Source organism: Rhinolophus sinicus, chromosome X (assembly GCF_036562045.2).
Source record: "Rhinolophus sinicus isolate RSC01 chromosome X, ASM3656204v1, whole genome shotgun sequence".
In the NCBI taxonomy this organism is placed as follows: domain Eukaryota; kingdom Metazoa; phylum Chordata; class Mammalia; order Chiroptera; family Rhinolophidae; genus Rhinolophus; species Rhinolophus sinicus.
This window is the reverse complement of record NC_133768.1, coordinates 39,870,665-39,891,241: the sequence shown is the minus strand read 5'-3', so window position 1 is coordinate 39,891,241 and position 20,577 is coordinate 39,870,665. Positions and strand designations below refer to the sequence as shown.

At 56.6% G+C, this 20,577-nt stretch overlaps 3 protein-coding genes across 8 annotated transcripts; 1 reads left to right on the top strand and 2 right to left on the bottom strand.

The window, feature by feature from the left end:
- The first annotated feature begins 861 nt into the window (after positions 1–861).
- Positions 862–10,199, top strand: PRICKLE3 (prickle planar cell polarity protein 3). Its single transcript, XM_019714287.2, has 9 exons — positions 862–1,424; positions 2,606–2,691; positions 3,486–3,669; positions 6,100–6,213; positions 6,533–6,670; positions 7,418–7,621; positions 7,712–7,898; positions 8,708–9,007; positions 9,519–10,199. Exons 1-9 carry the CDS (start codon positions 1,383–1,385, stop codon positions 10,106–10,108), a joined length of 1,845 nt encoding a protein of 614 aa, XP_019569846.2. The 5' UTR covers positions 862–1,382; the 3' UTR covers positions 10,109–10,199.
- A 152-nt stretch (positions 10,200–10,351) lies between these two features.
- Positions 10,352–13,183, bottom strand: PLP2 (proteolipid protein 2). The gene is made up of 5 exons (XM_019714289.2): positions 12,929–13,183; positions 11,752–11,904; positions 11,548–11,643; positions 10,986–11,076; positions 10,352–10,770 (listed from the first exon to the last, which is right to left on the bottom strand). Exons 1-5 carry the CDS (start codon positions 13,022–13,024, stop codon positions 10,748–10,750), a joined length of 459 nt encoding a protein of 152 aa, XP_019569848.1. The 5' UTR covers positions 13,025–13,183; the 3' UTR covers positions 10,352–10,747.
- A 3,008-nt stretch (positions 13,184–16,191) lies between these two features.
- On the bottom strand, positions 16,192–20,560 carry MAGIX (MAGI family member, X-linked). 6 transcript variants are annotated; one of them, XM_019714270.2, is made up of 7 exons: positions 19,939–20,560; positions 19,522–19,755; positions 18,872–19,018; positions 18,056–18,138; positions 17,743–17,979; positions 17,502–17,634; positions 16,192–16,734 (listed from the first exon to the last, which is right to left on the bottom strand). In XM_019714270.2, the coding sequence occupies exons 2-7, from the start codon at positions 19,577–19,579 to the stop codon at positions 16,430–16,432; spliced, it is 963 nt and encodes a 320-aa protein (XP_019569829.2). In that variant the 5' UTR covers positions 19,580–19,755; positions 19,939–20,560; the 3' UTR covers positions 16,192–16,429. The 6 variants fall into 6 exon arrangements, with proteins under 6 accessions (XP_019569829.2, XP_074179938.1, XP_019569828.2 ...); XM_074323837.1 differs by having other exon boundaries at positions 19,567–19,755; positions 19,939–20,559; XM_019714269.2 differs by having other exon boundaries at positions 16,192–16,749; positions 19,939–20,558.
- Between the last annotated feature and the right edge of the window lie 17 nt (positions 20,561–20,577).

The window sequence follows — 20,577 nt, the reverse complement described above, 5'->3', positions numbered from 1 at the left end:
CAGGGGCCGCAGCCCACCATCCCATGCAGGAATATAACCGGCAACTTTTTTGTTAAGAGCTCCCGCTCTAACCAACTGAACCATCCGCCAGCCCCTAGGGTTCATTGCTAATTCTGGTCCCTAAGCCGGTGCGTCTTCCCAGCCCTGTCCTCACATCCCCCACGGGGTTCGAATACGACCCCATACTTCACAGGGAGATTTCTCTCTACCCACCCGCCTCGTATACTTCAGACCGGGCTGTTTCTCCATTTCCTAGTCTCCGCCCCAGCTGGAAAGCCAGGAGACCCGCTAGGCCGCACCGCCAGTAGGCGGGGCGCCGGGTTGACTTCTTAGTTCACACATTCCCTTTAACCCCTCCCCGACTCGTCCCTGGGGCAAGGAGAGGCGGGAAGTGATAGGGACGTGCGTAATGGGGCGGGAAATCCCCAGCTCCCATGATGAAAGTCCCGGCTGATCGCCACCTCCGCGGGGCCTAATTAGAGACCCCGGCCCCTCGTCGGAGTTCTGACTGCGGGCGGGGGACCCTCTCCTCCCAGCTCTGAGATAGAGCAAAGCTTGAGAACACCAAGGAGAGGCTCCCAGCTCTGGGACTGAGCTCAGGGAAAGGGATATCTAACTGGAGAGAGAAAAATGGGAGCAAGGGAGGGGAGGCTTTAAGATCTATTTCTCAGGATTTAGTGGGGATAACATCTGGGCCTATAAGGATGGGGAGGGAGATGGAAAGAGGGCATGGGACCTGGCCAGTGACTTTAACCTCCTTCCCACAAATCTCAAATAATCCTTGCTTTGAAGCGATGGGAGCGGGGGTTGTGTGGGGGTGTATAAGATCTAGCTCTCTGATGGGGGCGAGGGAGCACCAGCTGGGGCTGCAATGGAGTTGGGGACCATTCTTGCAGCATTCATCCAGGGGAAAGAGTCCCTCAGAACGTCACCAGTGGGGAGGGGGCCAAGAGGTAGCTTTAACCCTCCCCCAAATAAACATGCAAGATAAATCAACACGAAACGCCAATACAATTACCCTAGCGCACCACCCCTCGCAGTCAGGTCGCCACTTCGATCCCCCCTCACCCACTAGAGCCCTCAAGCCCTAGAATGTCCCGCGAGAGGCCACGTGGCACCTTGGGGTTCTGGAGCCTTTGGCAGTAGGGCAGGGGAGCTCTCCTGCACGGAGCTCCTGGGCTGCGTGCCCTTCACCTCTAGGCAGGGGGCGCCTTGGCCCTAGAGAGACAACTTGCCCAGAGGCCGGCGCTGCGAGGCGTGCTCCTCCCCCGCCGGTTTCAGATTTACAGAACAGAGCTTCCAGGCAGGACGCGCGGTAGCCTGACGGCCGCGAGGATTCCATTCCCCTGACCCGGCCCGGCTTGACCCTGCCCGGGAGCGCCATGTTCGTGCGTGGGTCCCGAAGGCGCCGCTCGGCGCGCACGGTGAGCGAGACTCAGGGCAGCGGCGGGCGTCAGGGGTAAACTTAAGCCCAGGAGAGGGGGCTGGGGATAGGGATAGCGAGGAGGTGCTCGAAATTCACAGAGGGTCTGGGAATCCCCATCCCCAGAATTACCAGAGGGGTTGGGGTAGCTGGAAGCGTGTGGATGAAGGAACGTGGAGATTTGGGGGCCCATGCTCCCTAATCACCTCTCCGCACACTTTTTATCAGCACCCCAAGGACTTAGTGTGCTCCCCTCTTGTGTGAATTATGGAAGGGGATTCTGAGGGCCAAAAGATTGGGTCTCCTGGTCCTGGATTAAACAGTGGCCTTTTGAGCTTCTGAGGGAAGGGACCACCCCCTGTACCTTGGGGGAGGTGAACTAAAGAGTGAGGTGGTGCCAGAATAATGAGGGTGGAGGGATTGGGATTTGGGGAAAGAGAGCTTCCAGGCTTTCACTTCTAGGGAGTCTTTGAGTTCCTAGATAGGAGGGTCTCCGGTCTCGCTCTTCCTTTGGAGGGGGTCTCTAGGTGGGGTCTGTGTTTGGTGGTGCAGAGGAGTGAATAGCCCTAGGATATGAGGGGTAAGGGCCAAGGCTTCTTGGGGCGTGGAGTTTCTGAATGGATTAGGGGCCTCCTGAGGTCCTGGAGGAGGGTGTCCAGTTCCTTGGGTATGAAAGGGTGAAGCCAGCATTTGGGGGAGGGGTTCATGTGTGGATCCCTTGTAAGGAGGGGGTCTGAAACTCCTACCCTGTGGAACTGGAGTGCTGCTGGCCTCGTGGTGGAGAAGGGGCCCGAGATGAAGCCTGGGGGAGACACCCAGATTAGGGACTCTGTGCTCTGGGCAGGCAAAGTACTGAGTTCTGGGGGAGGTGTTTGAGGCCTGGAGGAGTCAGAAACTGGTGGGAGGTGTCCAGGCTGGGTGGGGGGAGTCCGAGGCTGGCCTGGGGAAGAGACTTCCTTGACAAGGGGGCATATAGAGAGGTGGCCTCAGCTCTCCCGCCTCTACCACTGTTGTGTCCCCCTCCCCCGCGCTCCGGGCGTTGTCCCAGCCTGCCCAGCGCTGCCCTGGTGGGACAGGCCCCAGCGTGCGGTTGTGGGCCTTGGAGTTGAGAGGCGGGCGTTGACTTCTCCCTCCCCGCCTCTGCGACTCTCCTGGTCCCGCGTCTGCCTCCGCCCACTACAGCCTCCAGAGGCAGAGGACCCAGACCGAGGCCAGCCCTGCAATTCCTGCAGGGAGCAGTGCCCTGGCTTCCTGCTGCACGGCTGGAGGTAGGTGACCATCCCAGGGCCTCACCTTTGTCAGGGCCCCACCTTCAGGGGAATCCCCCAGAGATTTAGGCCAGTCCCCTAGGCTTGAGCCAGGGGTAAGGATCTGGGGAAGGGGGGTGGTTCACAGAGGAAGCTCAGTTGGGGAAAGAGCCTGTATCTCTGATTCAGAACCCTGCCCCCTGACTCATTCCCTATTATCCCTTTCCCAGGAGAGCTCCACCCACGACACTGCCCTAGACTTGTCCTGCCCAAGCCTGAGTCCCATCCCTAGGAAGATCCTCGGTCCTGGGCTCTGAGCACGGCCCACTGACCTCCAGACACCTTCTTGGACTAGGAACTCCTCTCCCTGACTTAGTGTCCTCTCCTCCTGCTGTAGTCCTGTACCCAAAACGTCCCATAAAATACCACAGACAGAGCCGTATCCACAAGTTCAGAGCCTCAGCACAGGTTAGAGCCAGTCTCCAGGGAGAGTTCCCCCACAATGTCCAGAGTCAGTCCTGAGGGGAAGCCCCTAGCTGTATAACTCCAGTCTCAAGCTCAGAGTTTCACCCCTACTCAGGCCTAAGTCCCAGAGTTGAAAGTTATCGGACTGCCTTGAAACCCCACAGCGCCACCCTTCCACCTCCTGTGCCCAGGCTCACAGCCCCATCTCTCAGCCCTGTCCCCAGGCCCCGAGTCCTCTGGTGGTGATAATCTGAATGCCCTTGCCTCTAAGTTGAACTTACTTGGGCTGTCAAGGGATCCGAGTGGGCTGACTGAGCCTTAGTAACTGACCCCCATCCCGGCCCCCTCAGAAAGATCTGCCAGCACTGCAAATGCCCACGGGAGGAGCATGCCGTGCACGCGGTGCCTGTGGACCTGGAACGCATCATGTGTCGGCTAATCTCAGACTTCCAGCGCCACTCCATCTCCGATGATGACTCGGGCTGTGCCTCAGAGGAGTATGCCTGGGTGCCCCCTGGTCTCAAGCCAGAGCAGGTGACCAGAAGGCACCACCCACTCTTGCTCTCCAATAGGCGCACACACAAGCATAAACACACACACTCAGGTGGAAACTTATTTCTGAGGCAACCCTGGGGTGGGTGGTCAGACCGCACCTGTCTTTCTGACCTCTCTATGATCTTAGAGGTGGTCAACCCCCAAAATTCACAGGGAATCCTCAGTGATCACTGAGCCATTTTCTCAGGACCTGCTTCATCCCACTCCTATTCTATCCCTTACCTCGAGGCTTATCCCAGCACTTCATTCACCACATCGCCATTGATTAATTCATTCAACAGTTATTGAGTGCCTGCTGCATGGCAGACACTGTTCTAGGCACTGAGGACACAGCAGTGAACAAAACAAAAATATATATATGCCCACATGGAGATCAGATTCCCGGGGGCAGCAACAATGAATACACAACCCTGTAAAAATATGTCAGATGGTGTAAGGTCTGTTAAAAATTTCTTTAAAGGCAGGGGAGATGGAGAGAGACTTTATAATTGTAAACAGGGTGCCCAAGTAATCCTCTGTGAGAATATGATGTTTGAACTTTCTGAAGGAGGTGAAGAGTGAACCACACAGAAATCCGAAGTTAGAGAGATCCAGGCAAAGGGAATAATTACTGCAAAGGCCCTGAGACAGGAATGTGCATGTGTGAGGAGACCAGTGTGACTGGAGCAGAGTGAGTAGAGAAGAGTGGAGGTGAGGTCAGAGAGGTGGCGGGGAGAGGACTTGGACTTGGAATGAGGGAGAAACCACAAGAGAGTTGTGAGCAGAGACGGGATGTGCTTTGTCTCAGGATTTATCGGGATCCCTCTGGCTGCTGAGTATAGAACAGACTGTATGAGTGCAGGTGGAAGCAGGGGACCAGTGAAGGGGAGGCTATTGCAATAGTCTAGGTGGCTGATGACAGTGCTGGCAGTGGAAGGAGTAAAGCGATGGTCAGATTCTGGTTATAAATTTTTTTTAAAGATTTTATTGGGGAAGGGGAACAGGACTTTATTGAGGAACAGTGTGCACTTTCAGGACTTTTCTCCAAGTCAAGTTGTTGTCCTTTCAATCTTAGTTGTGGAGGGTTCTGTTCAGCTTCAAGTTGTTGTTCTTTCAGTCTTAGTTGTGGAGGGCGCAGCTCAGCTCCAGGTCCAGTTGCCTGTTGCTAGTTGCAGGGGGCACAGCCCACCATCCCTTGCGGGAGTCGAGGAATTAAACTGGCAACCTTGTGGTTGAGAGCCCGCGCTCCAACCAACAACTGAGCCATCCGGGAGGCAGCTCAGCCCAAGGTGCTGTGTTCAATCTTAGTTGCAGGGGGCAGAGCCCACCATCCTTTGCGGGACTTGAGGAATTGAACTGGCAACCTTGTGGTTGGGAGCCCACTGGCCCATGTGGGAATCGAACCGGCAGCCTTCGGAGTTACGAGCATGGAGCTCTAACCGCCTGAGCCACCGGGCCGGCCCCTCTGGTTATAATTTGAACGTGGAGCTGCTGAGAGGATTTGTTTGTGGGTGTGTAAGAGAGAGGAGTCAAAGATGACCCTAAAGATGGATGGACTAACTGCTATGGGTCAGGCCAAGGTGGGAGCATGTTTGAGGTCTAAGAGCATAAGTTTGGTGTTGACATCTGGAGTTAGAGATGACCATTAGACATCTGAGTGGTTGTCTCAAATGAGAGGTCAAAGGGCTGAAGGCATGCGTTTGTGAGGTATTAGCTGCAAGATGATATTTATAGTCATAAGGTTGGATGTGATTCCCATGCGAGTGAATGGAGACAGAGGCAAGAGGACCAAGGACTGAGCCTAAGGACCCTCCCACATGTAGGGGTCTGCTGGTTGAGGAGAAAACAAAATGACAGAGGAGTTGGCCAATGTTTCCTTTCGGTAGAAGGAAAACCAGGATGGTGTGGTGTCCTGGAAGCCAAGGGAACAAAGTGTTTCCAGGAAAAGGAAGTCATCAGCTGTGTCCAGTGCTACTGATGGGTCAAGTTGGATGAGGACTGAGACCCGAACAATGACTTTAACAATGTAGATGTCATTGAAGTCTGTGACAGGAAGAGCTTTAGAGGAAGGGCAGGGACTGAAGGGACAGGGAAGGCTGACCGGAGTGGGGTCTGGAGAGGTTGCGAGGAGAGAAAATGGAGACAGTGAGTGTGTATAACTCTTTTGAGGAATTGTGCTCTAAAGGGAAAGAGAAAAGTAGAGCAACAGCTATAGGGAAAAGTGGAGTCAAGACACGAGGGAATGCTCGGCCTGTTTGGGAGGTGATGAAAATGATCTGGCTTGTAGGAAGGAGAGATGGAGGGAGTCAGTAGAAGTTCCCTTCTGATGATTTTAATTTTCTCAGAGAAGTAGGGACCCACCATCACACTGCATTCCAGGAGCTCACTCCTAGTCTCAATTGTTTTCTCTCATCCTCCATTTCCTCCCAGGTATACCAATTTTTCAGCTGCCTCCCAGAGGACAAGGTCCCCTATGTCAACAGCCCCGGGGAGAAATACAGGATCAAGCAGCTGCTCCATCAGCTGCCCCCACACGACAGTGAGGTGAGGAGGGAGAAGACAGGAAGGGCGTGATAGGTAGGGGGCACAGCCTGGGCACATGCTGGCCAGCTGGACAGAGATGGGCAGGGTCAGAGGGGGAAAGGTGATCTGAGGTGAAAGGTGTGGACAGTCAGGGGCAATCAGGACATTCCTTAGCAAAACCACAGCTGGGCCTTGGGAGAGGTCAGAGGTGGGTATTTCAGGCAGGAAGCACCATCGATACAATGGCCTAGAAGTAAAATTTCTGAGTGTGGATGACATTTGGAAGAGGGTTGGGATGCAGACATCAGAGGAGGTGCCTGGATGACCCCCACCACCTTAGGCACAGTACTGCACAGCACTGGAAGAGGAGGAGAAGAAAGAGCTCAGAGCCTTCAGCCAGCAGCGGAAACGGGAAAATCTGGGGCGTGGCACTGTGCGCATCTTCCCAGTGACCATCACTGGGGCCATCTGTGAGGAGGTGAGTCATGGAGGGCCTCGGGGAGTGAGTGGTGCTTTTGCTCCAAGCCCTGGGGATACAGGGCCCATGTCTCAGACCCTGGAAAGATTAGGCCTGTCACTGAAGCCCTAGTGGTCTGTCTCTAGTTTCCCCTCTACTGGATGGGCTCTTTTCCTCACTTCTCACTGTTGGGCGAAGATGGTTTCTAAGGCCTCCCTGGTCAGCGTTGTCTGTGTGTAGGGCCCCCTGGTGGATGGGACCTGTCTCTCAGATCCCACTGTTAGGTGCCGTTTGTCTCTAAGGAGGCCTTAGCAGGCCTTCTTTATTAGTTTCCTGCCCTCCACACAGTGGACGTGGGGCATGGCTGTCTCTCTGGTCCTCTTGTGATCAAGACTTGTCCTTAAGAACCCACCCACAGTGGCAGGGCCTGTCTCTAGAGCCTGGCAGTGGGTGGAATTTGTCTCCAAGCCCCTCCCTCGACCCCCCGTAGGTGGAGCCTAACTTTAGATCCTACTGTTAGGTGAGGTCTGTCACTAAGGTCCCCTCACTGGGCCTTGCCTGTCTCTATGATTTCCCCAACCTCCCGAGGGCAAGACTTGCCTGTAAGGCCCCCCATGTAGGCAGAGCCTGTCTCAAATTTACCCAGTGGGTGAGGCCAGTCACAAAGGTCTGCCATGGGGAGGGCCCAAGTATGACGCACGCCTTGGCTGATCCCCATCCATCTAACCATCTTGGTAAGTATAATGGTGTCTATTTGTCATCTGGTAGTGTGGGAAGCAGATTGGAGGTGGGGACATTGCAGTGTTTGCCAGCCGCGCAGGCCTGGGTGCCTGCTGGCACCCCCAGTGCTTTGTGTGTTCCACGTGCCGGGAGCTGCTGGTGGACCTCATCTACTTCTACCATGCTGGCAAGGTCTACTGTGGTCGCCACCATGCCGAACGCCTGCGCCCACGCTGCCAAGCCTGTGATGAGGTTTGTGCCTCTCTGCCCAGGGGTAGGAGTGGAGGGTGGGCAGGGCTAGGGGCAAGCCTCGCTGACAGCCACAGATGGCCTGCGCCACAGATCATCTTCTCTCCTGAGTGCACGGAGGCCGAGGGCCGGCACTGGCACATGGGTCACTTCTGCTGCTTCGAGTGTGAAACATCACTAGGAGGGCAGCGCTATGTCATGCGTCAGAGCCGCCCCCACTGCTGCACCTGCTATGAGGCTCGTCACGCGGAGTACTGTGATGGCTGTGGGGAACACATTGGTAGGTGAACGTAGCACTGGACAGAGGATGGATGGACAGCTGGGCCACAGCACATCCCTATATTCCTCCTTTCCTTCAGGCCCCATCCATGGTTGTCCCCCATACTTTCGGTCTAGCCCCAGCATCATAGACCTATACCCTTCACTGCAAGTCCCATCACCAGTATCCCTCATCTGCCATACTTTCTAAACCCCACCTACACAGCACTAGGCACTAGGCACCACTACACATTTAGGCCCACCTCCAGAGTGCCCTCTAATTCCCAGATCCCCCCAGAGCTACCCTCTCAGTCTAGCCCCTATACCCCAAGCCAAACCCTATCCATCAGCCTAGGTACATCACAATTTCTAAGCCACACCCTACCCTCTAAGCTCTACTCCGTTCCCGCCAAGGCCCCGCCCTACTTTCTAAGCCCTGTCCCCACAACCCAGGCCTCTTCTTCAGGTCCACCTTTCACTCTCCTACTTGAAGCCACCTCTTAATGTCTAAGCCTGACCCACATCTTAGTGTCCAATTGCCCAACCCCCTCTCTGGGAGGGAGCACCCTGGGAAAGAAAGGGAGGGGGAGGAGGAGACATTTATCAGCCAGTTCATAGGAGAGCATGAGGAACCCTGAGATGAGGATCAAACCTCAGGTTTCCTGCTTCCTCCAGAGAAGGGCCCCATTTTGGAGAGGTGGCAGGGGGAGGGCGTCTCCGGGTACCCTGCCTCAGATTCTTTGCTTCTTCCTGAGAAGGGCCCCACTCAGGAAGGGTGGGGATATGCCTGGGGGCTCTGCCTGAGTTTTCCCCCTCACATCGTCCCCGCAGGCCTGGATCAGGGCCAGATGGCTTATGAGGGCCAGCATTGGCACGCCTCAGACCGCTGCTTCTGCTGTAGTCGCTGCGGGCGAGCCCTGCTGGGCCGCCCCTTCCTGCCACGCCGTGGCCTAATCTTCTGCTCGCGAGCCTGCAGCCTGGGGTCCGAGCCCACGGCTCCGGGGCCCGGCCGCCGCAGCTGGAGCGCGGGCACAGTTCCCCCACCGCTCACAGCCTCCACAGCCTCTTTCTCTGCTGTGGAGGGGGCGTCCGAGACCTCCACCAAAGGTGCCAGCACGGAGCCAGCGCCTGGTGAGTTAACCTTCGAGTCACGCCCAGCCACTCAGCATCCATCCCCAATCCTGGCCCCTCTCAGTGACTCGCCCAGGCCTTTCACCTGCGGCATCCCTGGCCCTGCCTCCAAACCATTCCAAGCCTAGTCTCCACCCAAACTATACCCCCTCGTAAACCCTGGTTCTGCCCCCTTCTGTACAAGGCCCTCCCGTATCTCAGCTTGTACATGCTTGAGCCCAATTCCTCCTTTCCTCCAAACCCTTGACCCTCCACCCCATCACAAACCTAAACTGCTCCAGCCTATGCCACGCCCCCATGCACCCATCCAGTTCTGCTCCTGCGTTCCAACCTCCCTCTCCCCACCTCCACTCGGAGCCTGTCCAAGGCCTCATATTTCCCGGACTCCCCACTTCACTGCCCGTCTCCGACCTTTGCCCCACTTTCCCAGCCCTGATGGGGGAAAGAAGGCCCTTACACAGGCCTCCCCTTGGGGCAGAGGCAGATACAGGGACTCCTTCCATCTCTCCAGCTGCAGGTGAGGAGCCCACCCGCTTTCTGAGAGGGGCCCCTCACCGCCACTCCATGCCCGAGCTGGGGCTCCGCAGCGCCCCGGAGCCACCCCCAGGGACCTCGGGCCAACCAGACCTGGAAGATTGTGCCTTTGGTCGTCAGAGCGCCCCGCGTGTCAGTTTCCGGGACCCTCTGGTGTCTGAGGGCGGCCCACGGCGGACCCTGAGTGCACCCCCAGCCCAGCGCCGCAGGCCACGTAGTCCCCCTCCCAGGGCCCCCACATGTCACCGCCACCACCATCAGCACCACCACCACCAACATCGCCGCCGCCGTCGCCGCCGCCGAGGTCACCACCATCAGTGTGACTTGGCATCAGGGTCGGACTCAGAATCTTGCTCCAGCTCGCCCTCCAGCTCTAGTTCGGAGTCCTCAGAGGACGATGGCTTCTTCCTGGGGGAACGCATCCCACTGCCCCCACACCTATGCAGGCCAGTGCCCGCTCAGGACACTGTAACAGAGAATCTCAACTCCCCATCTCCACCGCCCCGGGGGAACTCATGTCCAGGGATGACTCGCCAGTCCAGAGACAAGAACTGCATCGTGGCCTGAAGGTGAAGCAGTCCTGGGGGGCTCCATTCTCAAGTCAGTGTAGCTGGTGACCTATCCCCCAACCTAAGTCATAAATCCCCTTCCTTCCTCCCTCCTTTGTCTGTTTGTACTATTGAAGTAATTTAACATGGTGTAAAACAGGCCTGGTGGCCTTTCTCCAGCTGTCCCCACTTCCCAATTTTCCCCATTCTGATGCTTGAGATTTGTTCACATTTGATCAAAGGATTAATTTATTCATTATCATATATTCCAACAATCCGTTTATTTATTTATATTTATCCCTCCACATAACTGCCCCCACAGTGAGGTTATTTGGAGCGGGTCACAACCTGGGGCCTGGAGCCTGAAATCTGAGGCACTCTTCTCACTCATCTTGTGGCTTAGGTGGGGCATAGTCCATGCAGAATTGGTGTCTCCTTTCGGGTACTGCAGAAGGGGGACCTAGGCACACCCATAAAGGTGGCCACACCCAGGAGGGTTGATTGGCAGGCTGGAAGACAAATTCTCCCAATAAAGGCACTTGTACCTCAATAGGGGGCTGGGTGTTGGCTGGGAGTGTTGTAGGGGCCGGGAGGAGTCATTTCAATGGAGGTGTTGTTTGCAGGTTGCAGAGAGAAACGAAGAGAGTTCACCTACACCTTATACCGGGCCATCTGAAGGGTCTGCAAATGAGGGAAAAAAGAAAGCATTGGTTGGGTCCATATGCCCATTTTATAGCCAAGAACACTGAAGCTTATAGTACTTATTGGCACTAAAGCCATAAGTACCAACAAGGGACAGAGCTTGCATTCATGCCCTTGGGAGATCCCTTTCCTTCTCTCCTCAGCCCCCTCAGCAACAATCCCCTACACACACACACACACACACACACACTTACCAGTAGGGGCTGCTGTATGTCTTTGCTGCCTCAAGGGGAAGGTGACATAGGCATCAAAGCCAAAAAGGCACGTAGCGATTAGGCCCAGTACCTGGGGGTGGGAGTGGGAGTGGGAGTGGGGGTGGATTAGGCTGGTCAGCCTCATACCTCCTTGTATCCACCACCTCCAATGACTGTCCCATGCAAGGAAGGTGACCAAAACCCCAGTTGGGGAAGCCAGAGAGCCCCAGGGAAAGGCCAGGAAACTGGACACTACCCCCACCTTCACTCCTCCTGGTACCGCTCAACACAGGATGGCCACATGGTGGCCCCACATATAGGTGTCACCATTCACAGTAACATTTGAGACAAAGTTCTAGCAGATGCCAGTCTAGTGTGTTGAGAAAGGTCCTGTGTCAGACAAGGGATGGCCTTTTACAGCAAATGATGGTCTTCGAAGGAAAACCAGGAAAAGGGCCAGACTTTCCTACAGGCCCTGAGGACAAGTGTGGCCTACTGTGGGTCCCATACTTTCTGCCAAATCCCCCTGTCTGTGCTTTGGAGGTGCCTCCATGGCCTTTACCCCTGCGATGATTTTGGAGGAATTTCCTCTCTCAACGAGAACAACAATGGAGGTGATCAGGTAGAGGATGGCTGCTATGAGAGTTCGGAAGAAATCCTGTAAGGGGTAGGGAGAAGAGGGAAGTCAATGAGTGTCCAGAGTTCCCAGACAATCCCAAGTACCTGGGCCCTTCCCTCGCATTGCCATTTCTGGCCCCTTTCTCACACTCCAAGGCCAGTTGATGATCTGTATCTTGGTGTGCAGGTCACACATGTAGATGACAAAGAAGACAGCAGCAAGGATCATCTCAACCACTGACAGAGAGGAGTATGCTGATGTGGAGGTGCTGAAGCAAATCAGAATCACCAGGCACAATATCTGGAAGGATGACATGAGGAAAGGGGCCTCCATCAACTCCTGGGGCTGAGGGGATGGGTTGAAATCAGGGGTCTCAATCATAACTGAACACTTCTTGTGTGCTCACTGTGTTCCAAATATTGTTCTAAAAGCTGGACAAGTATTAATTCACTTAATCATCCCAACAACCTAATGAGCTGGGCACTGTTATTAGTATCTTTATTTCTATAGATGAGAAAAGTGAGACAGAGACAGTAAGTGACTTGCCCAGGGTCACCCAGCTAGTAAGGGGTAGAGTTGGGCGTCTCCGGTTCCCCCTTTTCCCCTTCTAAGATAGGGGTGGACTGCAGGGAGTGGCCCGGCCAGGTGTTTTATGAGCACTGCTGGAGCCAGCTTGGGGCCTTGACGGGACAGGACGTGCGGTTCCCCCGGCAACCCCTTTGGGAAGCGGTGAGAGCGACACCCGAGGGGCAGGACTCCGGTTAAAGGCGCCTCACCCCTTTTACAAGTGACTCAAAGGCAGCGCCCACTTTGACGGGGGTGGGAAACCGAGGCTTCGTAGCAGCCGAATAGCTAAGGACCTCCCACTCCACCGCAGCAGGGCGAGGATGAACTGAAGAACAGCGGAGCGCCCTACCCTGCGGGACCAGCGCGCGGGGCTCCACCCCAACAGGCCCCGCCCCTGGGCGAGCCGCCAGCCCGCCCGACAGTACCCAGGCCGTGCCACGCCCTGCCACAGGAAGCCCCCCAACTCCCAGGCCCCTGGGACCCCTTCGGTGAGTCCAGCAATGAGTTCAAGCGGTCTCCCTCCACGGCCCCCACCATATGCGCCGTGGACCCCTGACCTCACCCCGTGGCCCAGCAGCTCGCGACCACCTTCTCCAAACCCCATTGACTCGCCCTGCACCCCTGGTTTCGGCCCTCGGACACTAACCCACACACCCCCACCCATGGCCCAGAGCGCCCCGCCACGCGCCTGCTTCTCCGGGGTCTTTCTGGCTCTGAGTGATCCAGCCACCCCACCCGCCTGTCCCAGGACGCTCACAATCTCAGCAAACAGAAGAATTCCCTTGGGGGTGCGCCAGAAGTTGGTGCAGGCAGCCCAGCAGCCAGGGGCCGAAAGGCGCTCCGAATCCGCCATGGCGTGGGCTGGAGTCCCTTGGGGCACGGAGGATCTGCTCGCTTGTTCGCAGGTTCGAGGACACTGCACACCCAGCCGTCTTGCCCGCCGTCTGGCCGGGAAGGGGGCCCCGGGGCGACGGAGGCAGTGAATCACCGCGCGGCGCAGAAGCGGGCGGGGCCGGAGGGGGGGGCGGGCCAGGTGGCAGCCGCCCCGGAAGCCCCCTCGCCCCGCCCACCCTGGATACTTCCCACCGGGGCGCTACATCTCCAGGGACGCCAGCCTCTGAGACTTGGCAGTTAGGGGTACCTTGAGCGGTAATAGCGAGATACTTTGCCCTTTTCGGATACAAACGCTCCTGGGGCTGCCACATCTCAACCGGGAGGAGCTGCCTTTGGGAGGGAGTGACTCAGTTTCCTTAGCTGTAAAAATGGTCGAGGCCCTGGTGAAACCCAGGTATTTTTCCAGAATTAGGAATATTTCGAATTTTAGAAAGTTTTCCTGGTGCATATATGGTATACTACTTAACACTCTCAGTGGGGTCTGAGGCTGCCCTGTTTAAAAACAAAAACAACAGCAGCAACAACAACAAAAAGTTAATATTTCCTCAAGCGAAAGTGTGGATATTGACAATAAGGTGGGATAAGCCTGTACTGAAAATTGTGCTTCATTAAGTCAGGTCAGGTTTCATAGTCGAGTGGTGCCAAATTGTGGGGAAACTGTTGGTTTCCGGAGCTTCCAGAACTTTGGAATTGTGGATAAAGGATTGTGGATCATAGAATAAACCTCTTAGCAGTGATGGGAATGAGACCACGGCAGTGCACACCCAAGCTGAGAGAGAACAGGGCCTAGTGAGCATCAAGCTGCTCAGTAAATGGGGGCTGACATTATGAATAGTGTCAGAGCCCAGGTTCTGTCTGATTCTCTGTTCTGCAGTCCGAGGGAAGTCGCGGCCCTAAGTGCTGGGCCTCCATTTTCTGGTTCTAAGAAGGGGCTCTTAGCCCATCCCTAGATGAAGAATGAAGGAACACAGGTTTTATTGCTGGGAGCTCCTTGGCAAGATGAAAGGGTCAGGCTCCTTGGCTGCCAGGCTGGGCAACAAGGCTGACGACATTTGGAGAGTGTGTTACCCTGAGCAAATAATTTCTGACTCAGCCTGGATTTCTGCATGTGAGACAGGCACCTGGTCACTGGAATCTGGCTCTCCCCGGAGGTGTGTTGCGGGGCACGCTCTCTAAACTGGACATTGGTTTTATTCTCATCTCATTTGAGGAGGCGAGAGTCATGGCTGGAAGGCCAGGATGGTTCAACCCAAGGGCCTGCCTGCTCTCCACCTCCTAGCTTGGGGCCCCTCAAAACCAAGGAAGGGACTCCCCTCTTTCATCCCAGTGAAAGAGTGGTTGGATAATGGAAAGGGTGAAACATACTTTTACCCATTGCTAAGTGTGTGCTTTCCAAGTCTGTGAGGACATGCCTGAGTTTCTAGAGCACAACAAATTACTCTGCCTCAGAGCCTCTTTGCACTTGCTGTTCCCACTGCTGTCAGTGCTGTTCCCCCAGCTCTTTATCCATCTGGCTTCTGGTCATTCAGGTCCCTGCTCAAATGTTGTCTTCAAAGAGGCCAGCAGCCCACCATCATTACTTCCCCCAACACAACCTCCTTTTGCTATCTTTATAACTCTCACTTCTCTCTGAAATTACTCATTTTCGATATGTCAGTACATCAGCTACAGAAGGATAGAAATTTTTGTTTTGTTCCTCCAAGCATCTCCCCAGTGCCTATCACAGTTCAAGGTAAACAGCTGAAGTTCAGTTAATTCTTGTCAAATGCAGGTGAGATTAAGGTTTAGGAATGAAATCTTGATTAAATCTTGCTTCAACCCCACCCCCACCCCACACCAGCTATATATATTCTTTGGGCATCACTTCCCTCCTTTGTGGAATGGACATATCAGGATTATTGAGTAGATGTGTAAACAGATGAAAATAGACAGTGCAAGTGAAGCCAGTAGCAGGGATAAGGCTAAGTAAATGGTGGCTTGGGTCACTATTCTTAGTCTCCTGGGTGTGACTGTTTTATAGGACTGGGGCTCTGGAGCCCTTTCCTGACTGCCACAGAGCCACACCTCCACCAGCCTCTGAGTCAGGGGCAGCACACTCCCCCACAATGTCTACAGGGCTAACCACTCAAGGGTTCACCTCTTTATACCCCAACTCCAGCCTGGCTATTCTGTCCTCCTCTTTTTCCCAGTGCCACCTTGGACACTCACACTCCGGTCCTTTCATTTCTCTCCCCACTCCTGGCCTCTCCCCATAGGGGTGAGAATTGCCCACTCCCGCCTGACCACAGCTTCCGTTGTTGAAGAGGATGGGGCCCTGTGTTCAGGATGTGGTGAAAGCAGAGGTGACTGGACATTTCTGGCTTGGGCCAGCACTGGCTTTGGGGATACCCTAGTTGGAGTCCCGCTGGCTATATAAGCCCCCGGCTTTAGGGCTCTGTTCCCAGGATGGAGGAAACTCGGACCTCTCCCAGGACCGGGAACGCCCAGTGTGTGGCGTGTGCACACAAGCTCGCAGCAGTTTGTCACCATCTACGGAAGGGGGTGGGGAATGCCGCCCAAATGTTCTAACAGCCTTTTACTCTGGGACCGCTGACTCACACCTTCCCAGCTCCGCCCCAAAGGGGGCTCCAGGGCCCCAGCCCATGCCCTTAGGGTGTCAGCCTACAGGGCAGCGAAAGCTGACCAACCAGGCCGGAAGCGAGAGACCGCAGGCTCCCGACAAAGGAAGCCGCAGGGCTTCTAGCCTTGCTGTCCGGCGGGCCGCTGAGGGTCTGGATGATTCCTGGCCAGGGCTGTGGGTATACTGGTGCACTCTCGCCACAACAGGCCCACTTCTGCATTCCCCACGCTAGGCGGAATAATTATCTGTTAGCCCTGCACACCTCCAAAAAAGTGAAATGAATGAATGGGTTGAGAAGCAGGAATTGGCGAAGAGAAACGGAGTGGGGAGAAAGCACAGCAGGCTGAGGACCAGCAAAAGCAGACCCCTCTAGAGGCATGAAAGAAACAGCACTTGGTAGTGTGGTTGCCAGAAGAGGCCCTCCTCTAAACCGGATCAATCCACCCCCTCCTTTACTGGGTGGACTCGGGAGCCCCACCCGGACTAGAGCACCTGGCAAGTCAAGACAGGATCTGACCATTTTTATTGCCTCCCCCGCCCGAAACAAGAAGTGCAGGCTGGCGAGTCAGGGAGGGCTGTACCACTGACGCCGCGAGGGGAGCACGGGCTGGTCGACTGCGCAGTAGGAGTGGGGACAAGGCCAAGTGGTAGTTCCGCCTGCGATACTAGTGCGCGGTTGGCAGAACACACCGGATAAATCCAAGTGGGACACTACGAAGTGAGTACCCAGCCATCAGACTGTGCTCAGTGCCTCCGCCTTCCAGCTGCCATCTCCAGGGCGAGCTGCGCGGCCCCAGGGACCCCTAGAGCCCGTGAAAGCCGTTCCTCACTCGGCACCAGCCAGGGTCCCGGGGAACCCAGGATTCGGTGGTCCGGGTCCTCCGTGCGGCGCTCAAGACGAGAAACCGTGGGACCATCCGCTGACCCCTCTGGGCTAGGTGCTGGGCTGCCCCCGGTTTTGGGCCTCGTAGATTGAGGGTGCTGAAGTGGGGAAACGCTCGCACTACAAGACCTCATCACCTCTGGTCCTCCAGAATCTGGGCTGCGACCTGGGGATGGTAGGACTGAAAGATAGATGGGGTAGGGTGGGGAACGGTGTGCTAGGCCCCTTGGCCAAAGGTGGCCAGGAGACTCCAAGGGTTGAGGCAGACAGAAAACCGACCCTTAGAGAAACCTTCCATCAAGGCCTGGACTCACTCTTCGAGAACCGACACCACCCCCTCACTACCTCCCCACACACCTCCTTTTCCAAGACCCCGCCCCTTCTAGACCAGAACACGCCCCTAAGAAATCATTTCCCACAATCCCCAAAGGAAACAAACCCTGACCTTCTAGATGCCAATCCCCTCCCATCTAGATCCCTAAACTCTCCCCTTGCTCAACCCACCTCCCTCTGCTTCCAACCCTTTCCCTTATAGACCCCTTGTCTTTAGAAACTAGACCCCCTACCCTCTGCATCCCAGCTCCATCCCCTCCCCGCTGAGACCCACTGCGTCTTCCCCTCTGAGGGGCATGACGCTTCCTTATGAATACCTGCTTTTACACCAGACCCCTTCCTTCCTCTCCCCTCCTAGTACTTTGAAAGCCTCCTCTTTGAAATCCACCTTTATATCTGTCCTGGAAGCCTGCCCTCCCTGCTCCCAGTTTTGAGAATGCCATGACGCCCTCACAGACACTGAACCCCCAACCCTCCCCCCTGAGACCACCCAATCTCGCCAGTCTGGGACTCTCTCCTTCCCCTTACAGAACTCAGACCCCTCTCCTATGGAAAACCCATCATGTCCTTACTGGGGCCCTCCCGCCCTCTCAGACTTGCCTGGGTGTGTTTCAAGAGGCCTGCTTAGCACCAGGCGGAGCCGGGGGCCGCCTGTGCGAATCCGCTCCACGACCTGGTCATGGGTAAGGCCCTGAGTTGACTCTCCGTTGATGTGGAGCACGAGGTCGCCGGCCTGCAACAGGGCAAGGTGAGGGGTGTTATAGGAAGGGCAAATGGAGAGCACCAGACAAAGGATGAGAAGGCTATAACGCCATGGAATGGAGAATGCCTTGTGGCTCACCTGCAAGCGACCACAGCGTTCTGCGGGCCCGTCCTTCAGCAGTCGGCGCACTGCCAGTGGAGCGTTGCCGACTGCATCGCGTCCTCCACTTAATGTGAGACCAAAGCCTGCAGAACCACGAACCAGCTCCACACAGAACCGACCAGAGGCCTGGGGCAGCTTCGAACCACAACGTGCCTTAACCTGAGTCACTTGTGGTGGCCTGGTACACGTACCCAAGGTCTCTGACCGGTGATGCTGGAGTAAGAACATGAGTGTACATACATTGCCAGTCGCGAGGCACGTGGCCTCGATTAGGAGGGCGAAGTGGTACCTGAGAGCGATGTTCCAATAAAGCGGAATTAGGCAGGCGACTGTCCGTGACCTCTATGTCTGCAGAATCCAGCTCACTACTGGCTGTGGGATGTAAGAGGGAGTAAGGGTCGAATTCCATGTAAATTACCTATGTCCTGTCCCTTGAGTTGTCATTCTAGCCTCTTCTCATTGCCTTGCTTCTAGATTCCACAGACAGATTGCCACCCATTTCACTAGCCTCCTCACACTCAAATAACTGTCCTTATCCCGCCTTCTTAAGTAATAACCCTGGGACCGGCTGCTTGAATCATCCTCCAGACCTTCCTACTCCCCTCTAAACACGCAGACCCTGCCCCTCAAATAACAGCCTAGGCCCACCCGGGAGGGCGCACTCTCCAGGATTCGACTCCTGAACATTTCAGGCTCCACCCTCTAATTAGCCTACACACCTCAGCCATTCCCGACATTTCGAGCCCCGCCCACACTGCATTTTTAGGGCCCACCCTCCAGACAGCACTCCAGTCCCACCCCTTGGCTAAGTGCCGGCCACCAACACGCTCCAGGCCCCGCCTTCTCAGAAATGCCATTCTAAGCCTCGCTGACCTCGCTGGGGATAACCATCCATCCTCGCACCCTCATCTAATCTTCCAACACTCACCTACGGTCCTGCAGTAACCCTCCCAGGGTCACCTCCTAGAGGAATAAGCTAGGATAACCCCAAGGCCCCGCCCCAGAATCTTCCTCCGAGCCCCGCTCCCTAACTCACACCTGCCACCTCAGAACTCAGCTGTACTCCAACCCCCGCCCCCAGGGAGGCCCCGCCCCCGACACTCACCGTCCTTGGGGAGCAGGCGCAATGTGGCGCCCGCCTTGCGTACCAGTACCGCCACGTCCGCCGCAGCTCTGGCCGCCAGGGGTCGCGCATCCAGCCGCGCCAGGAGCCCCCAGGCTCTGGGGCTCGCCCGCTGGGGAGGGCGGCGGCCTGGGAGGGGGGGAAAGAACCAGTCAACACCCACCCCGAGCCTCGGCGAACCCCCACACTCCCCGACGTCCGAAGACTAGAATGCCCCTAGGATCCTCAGAGCCCCGACCACTCCCTCCATAGTTCCAGAGGTCGCCGACTGTCCCTGTCATCTCCCGCGACCCCAACCATCGCGGGTACGCGCGTGGACCCCGCCGGCCCCACGATATCCCTAGAGACAGCTGTTTGACCGCAGTATTCCTGGACACTCCGAACACTCTGTGACTATCTCTGGACGTCTCCGACTGCCCCCTCATAACCTCCTATTCCAAACTCTTAACCCCGCAATATCGAGAGGGACCCCGATTCCCCCAGATGTCCCAAGAGAACACGGTCTGACCCCCTGTGGCCCTGAGACCCTCGACTCCCCCTCCAGATACCCTAGGCAACCTTGGTGGCCCACGTAGCCCCAACCGCCCCTCCACTTATCCCCAGAGGCCCCCGCCTAAGCCCCCTCAATTCACCAGAGACCGTGAGTGCCCAGGTGTCCCCAGTGACCCCGGGCAGACCTCTCCGGCGCATCTCCGGAGACCCCTGAGAGCCCCCGAAGCCGGTGCGCGGCCCTGCGGCACGGGTGTGGGTGCGGGTAGCGGGCCACGAGCCCAGCCGGGGTCGCTGGGTCCATACCCGCCGCCGCCGCCGCCGCCGCCGCCTCGCGGGCACCAGGCCTGCCTTGTTTACCACCTGTCGGAAGGGAACTGGAAGGAGCAGACAGGCGGGGCGAGGTGTGGCGGGGAAGCGCCTACCCCATCCCCACCCCCGTACCTCCTCTGCTCCCCCTAGGGTCCGTGGCGACCCCCGCGCGTGGCTCCATGACTTGGAGTCGCTCGGGTGGACGCACGGCCGCCAGCGACGCGTTTTGAGCTCCCGCGCGCGCTCACCTGGCTGGCCGCCCGGGTCTAGACGCGGTGAGGCCGACCTGTCCCGTGCTCGGCGCCACAGCCCGCACGGTGACCTACCTGGCCGCAGGCAAGGAGGCCTGGCTTGGGCGCCAGCGTTTGGCCTCGCTCAGCCTCGGGGCGTGCCTCTGCTATCCCAGGGCCCTGGGCTGGATTCCACCTTCCACCCAGGGGATGTTGTTATTCCACGTGTGAGAAGGGGAAGTCGAGGCCCAGAAAAGTTAAAGGCCCCGCCGGAGCCCTGACTCCTAAAAACCCGGATGCAGAACTGGAGCCTGTTACCTGGGAATTCTGCAGCCTCCGGCAGAGCTTTGCATATAGTAGGCACTCAGTAAATTTACAGTGAGCGTCTGCCTAAGCCAGATCCCTACTGGAGAACTGGAAGAGTACGGTGGGCTGGGAAGGGGGCGCCCTTGGAGCCTTTCTGGCTATGGGAGGGCTTGGGGCCCTGAGTCTTACAGGGTTGGGGGTGCTCAAAAACCCAGGGAAGGGCAGGTCTCCCGGAGACTGGAGGGGTGGTAGGGGCCTGCACTTGAGGAGGCTTTGAAGGCACCTGGGTGAGAGGGGATGCCAGCCAATGAGAGGAGAGAAATGGGGCGTCTTCTAGGTTTGAAAGGGGGT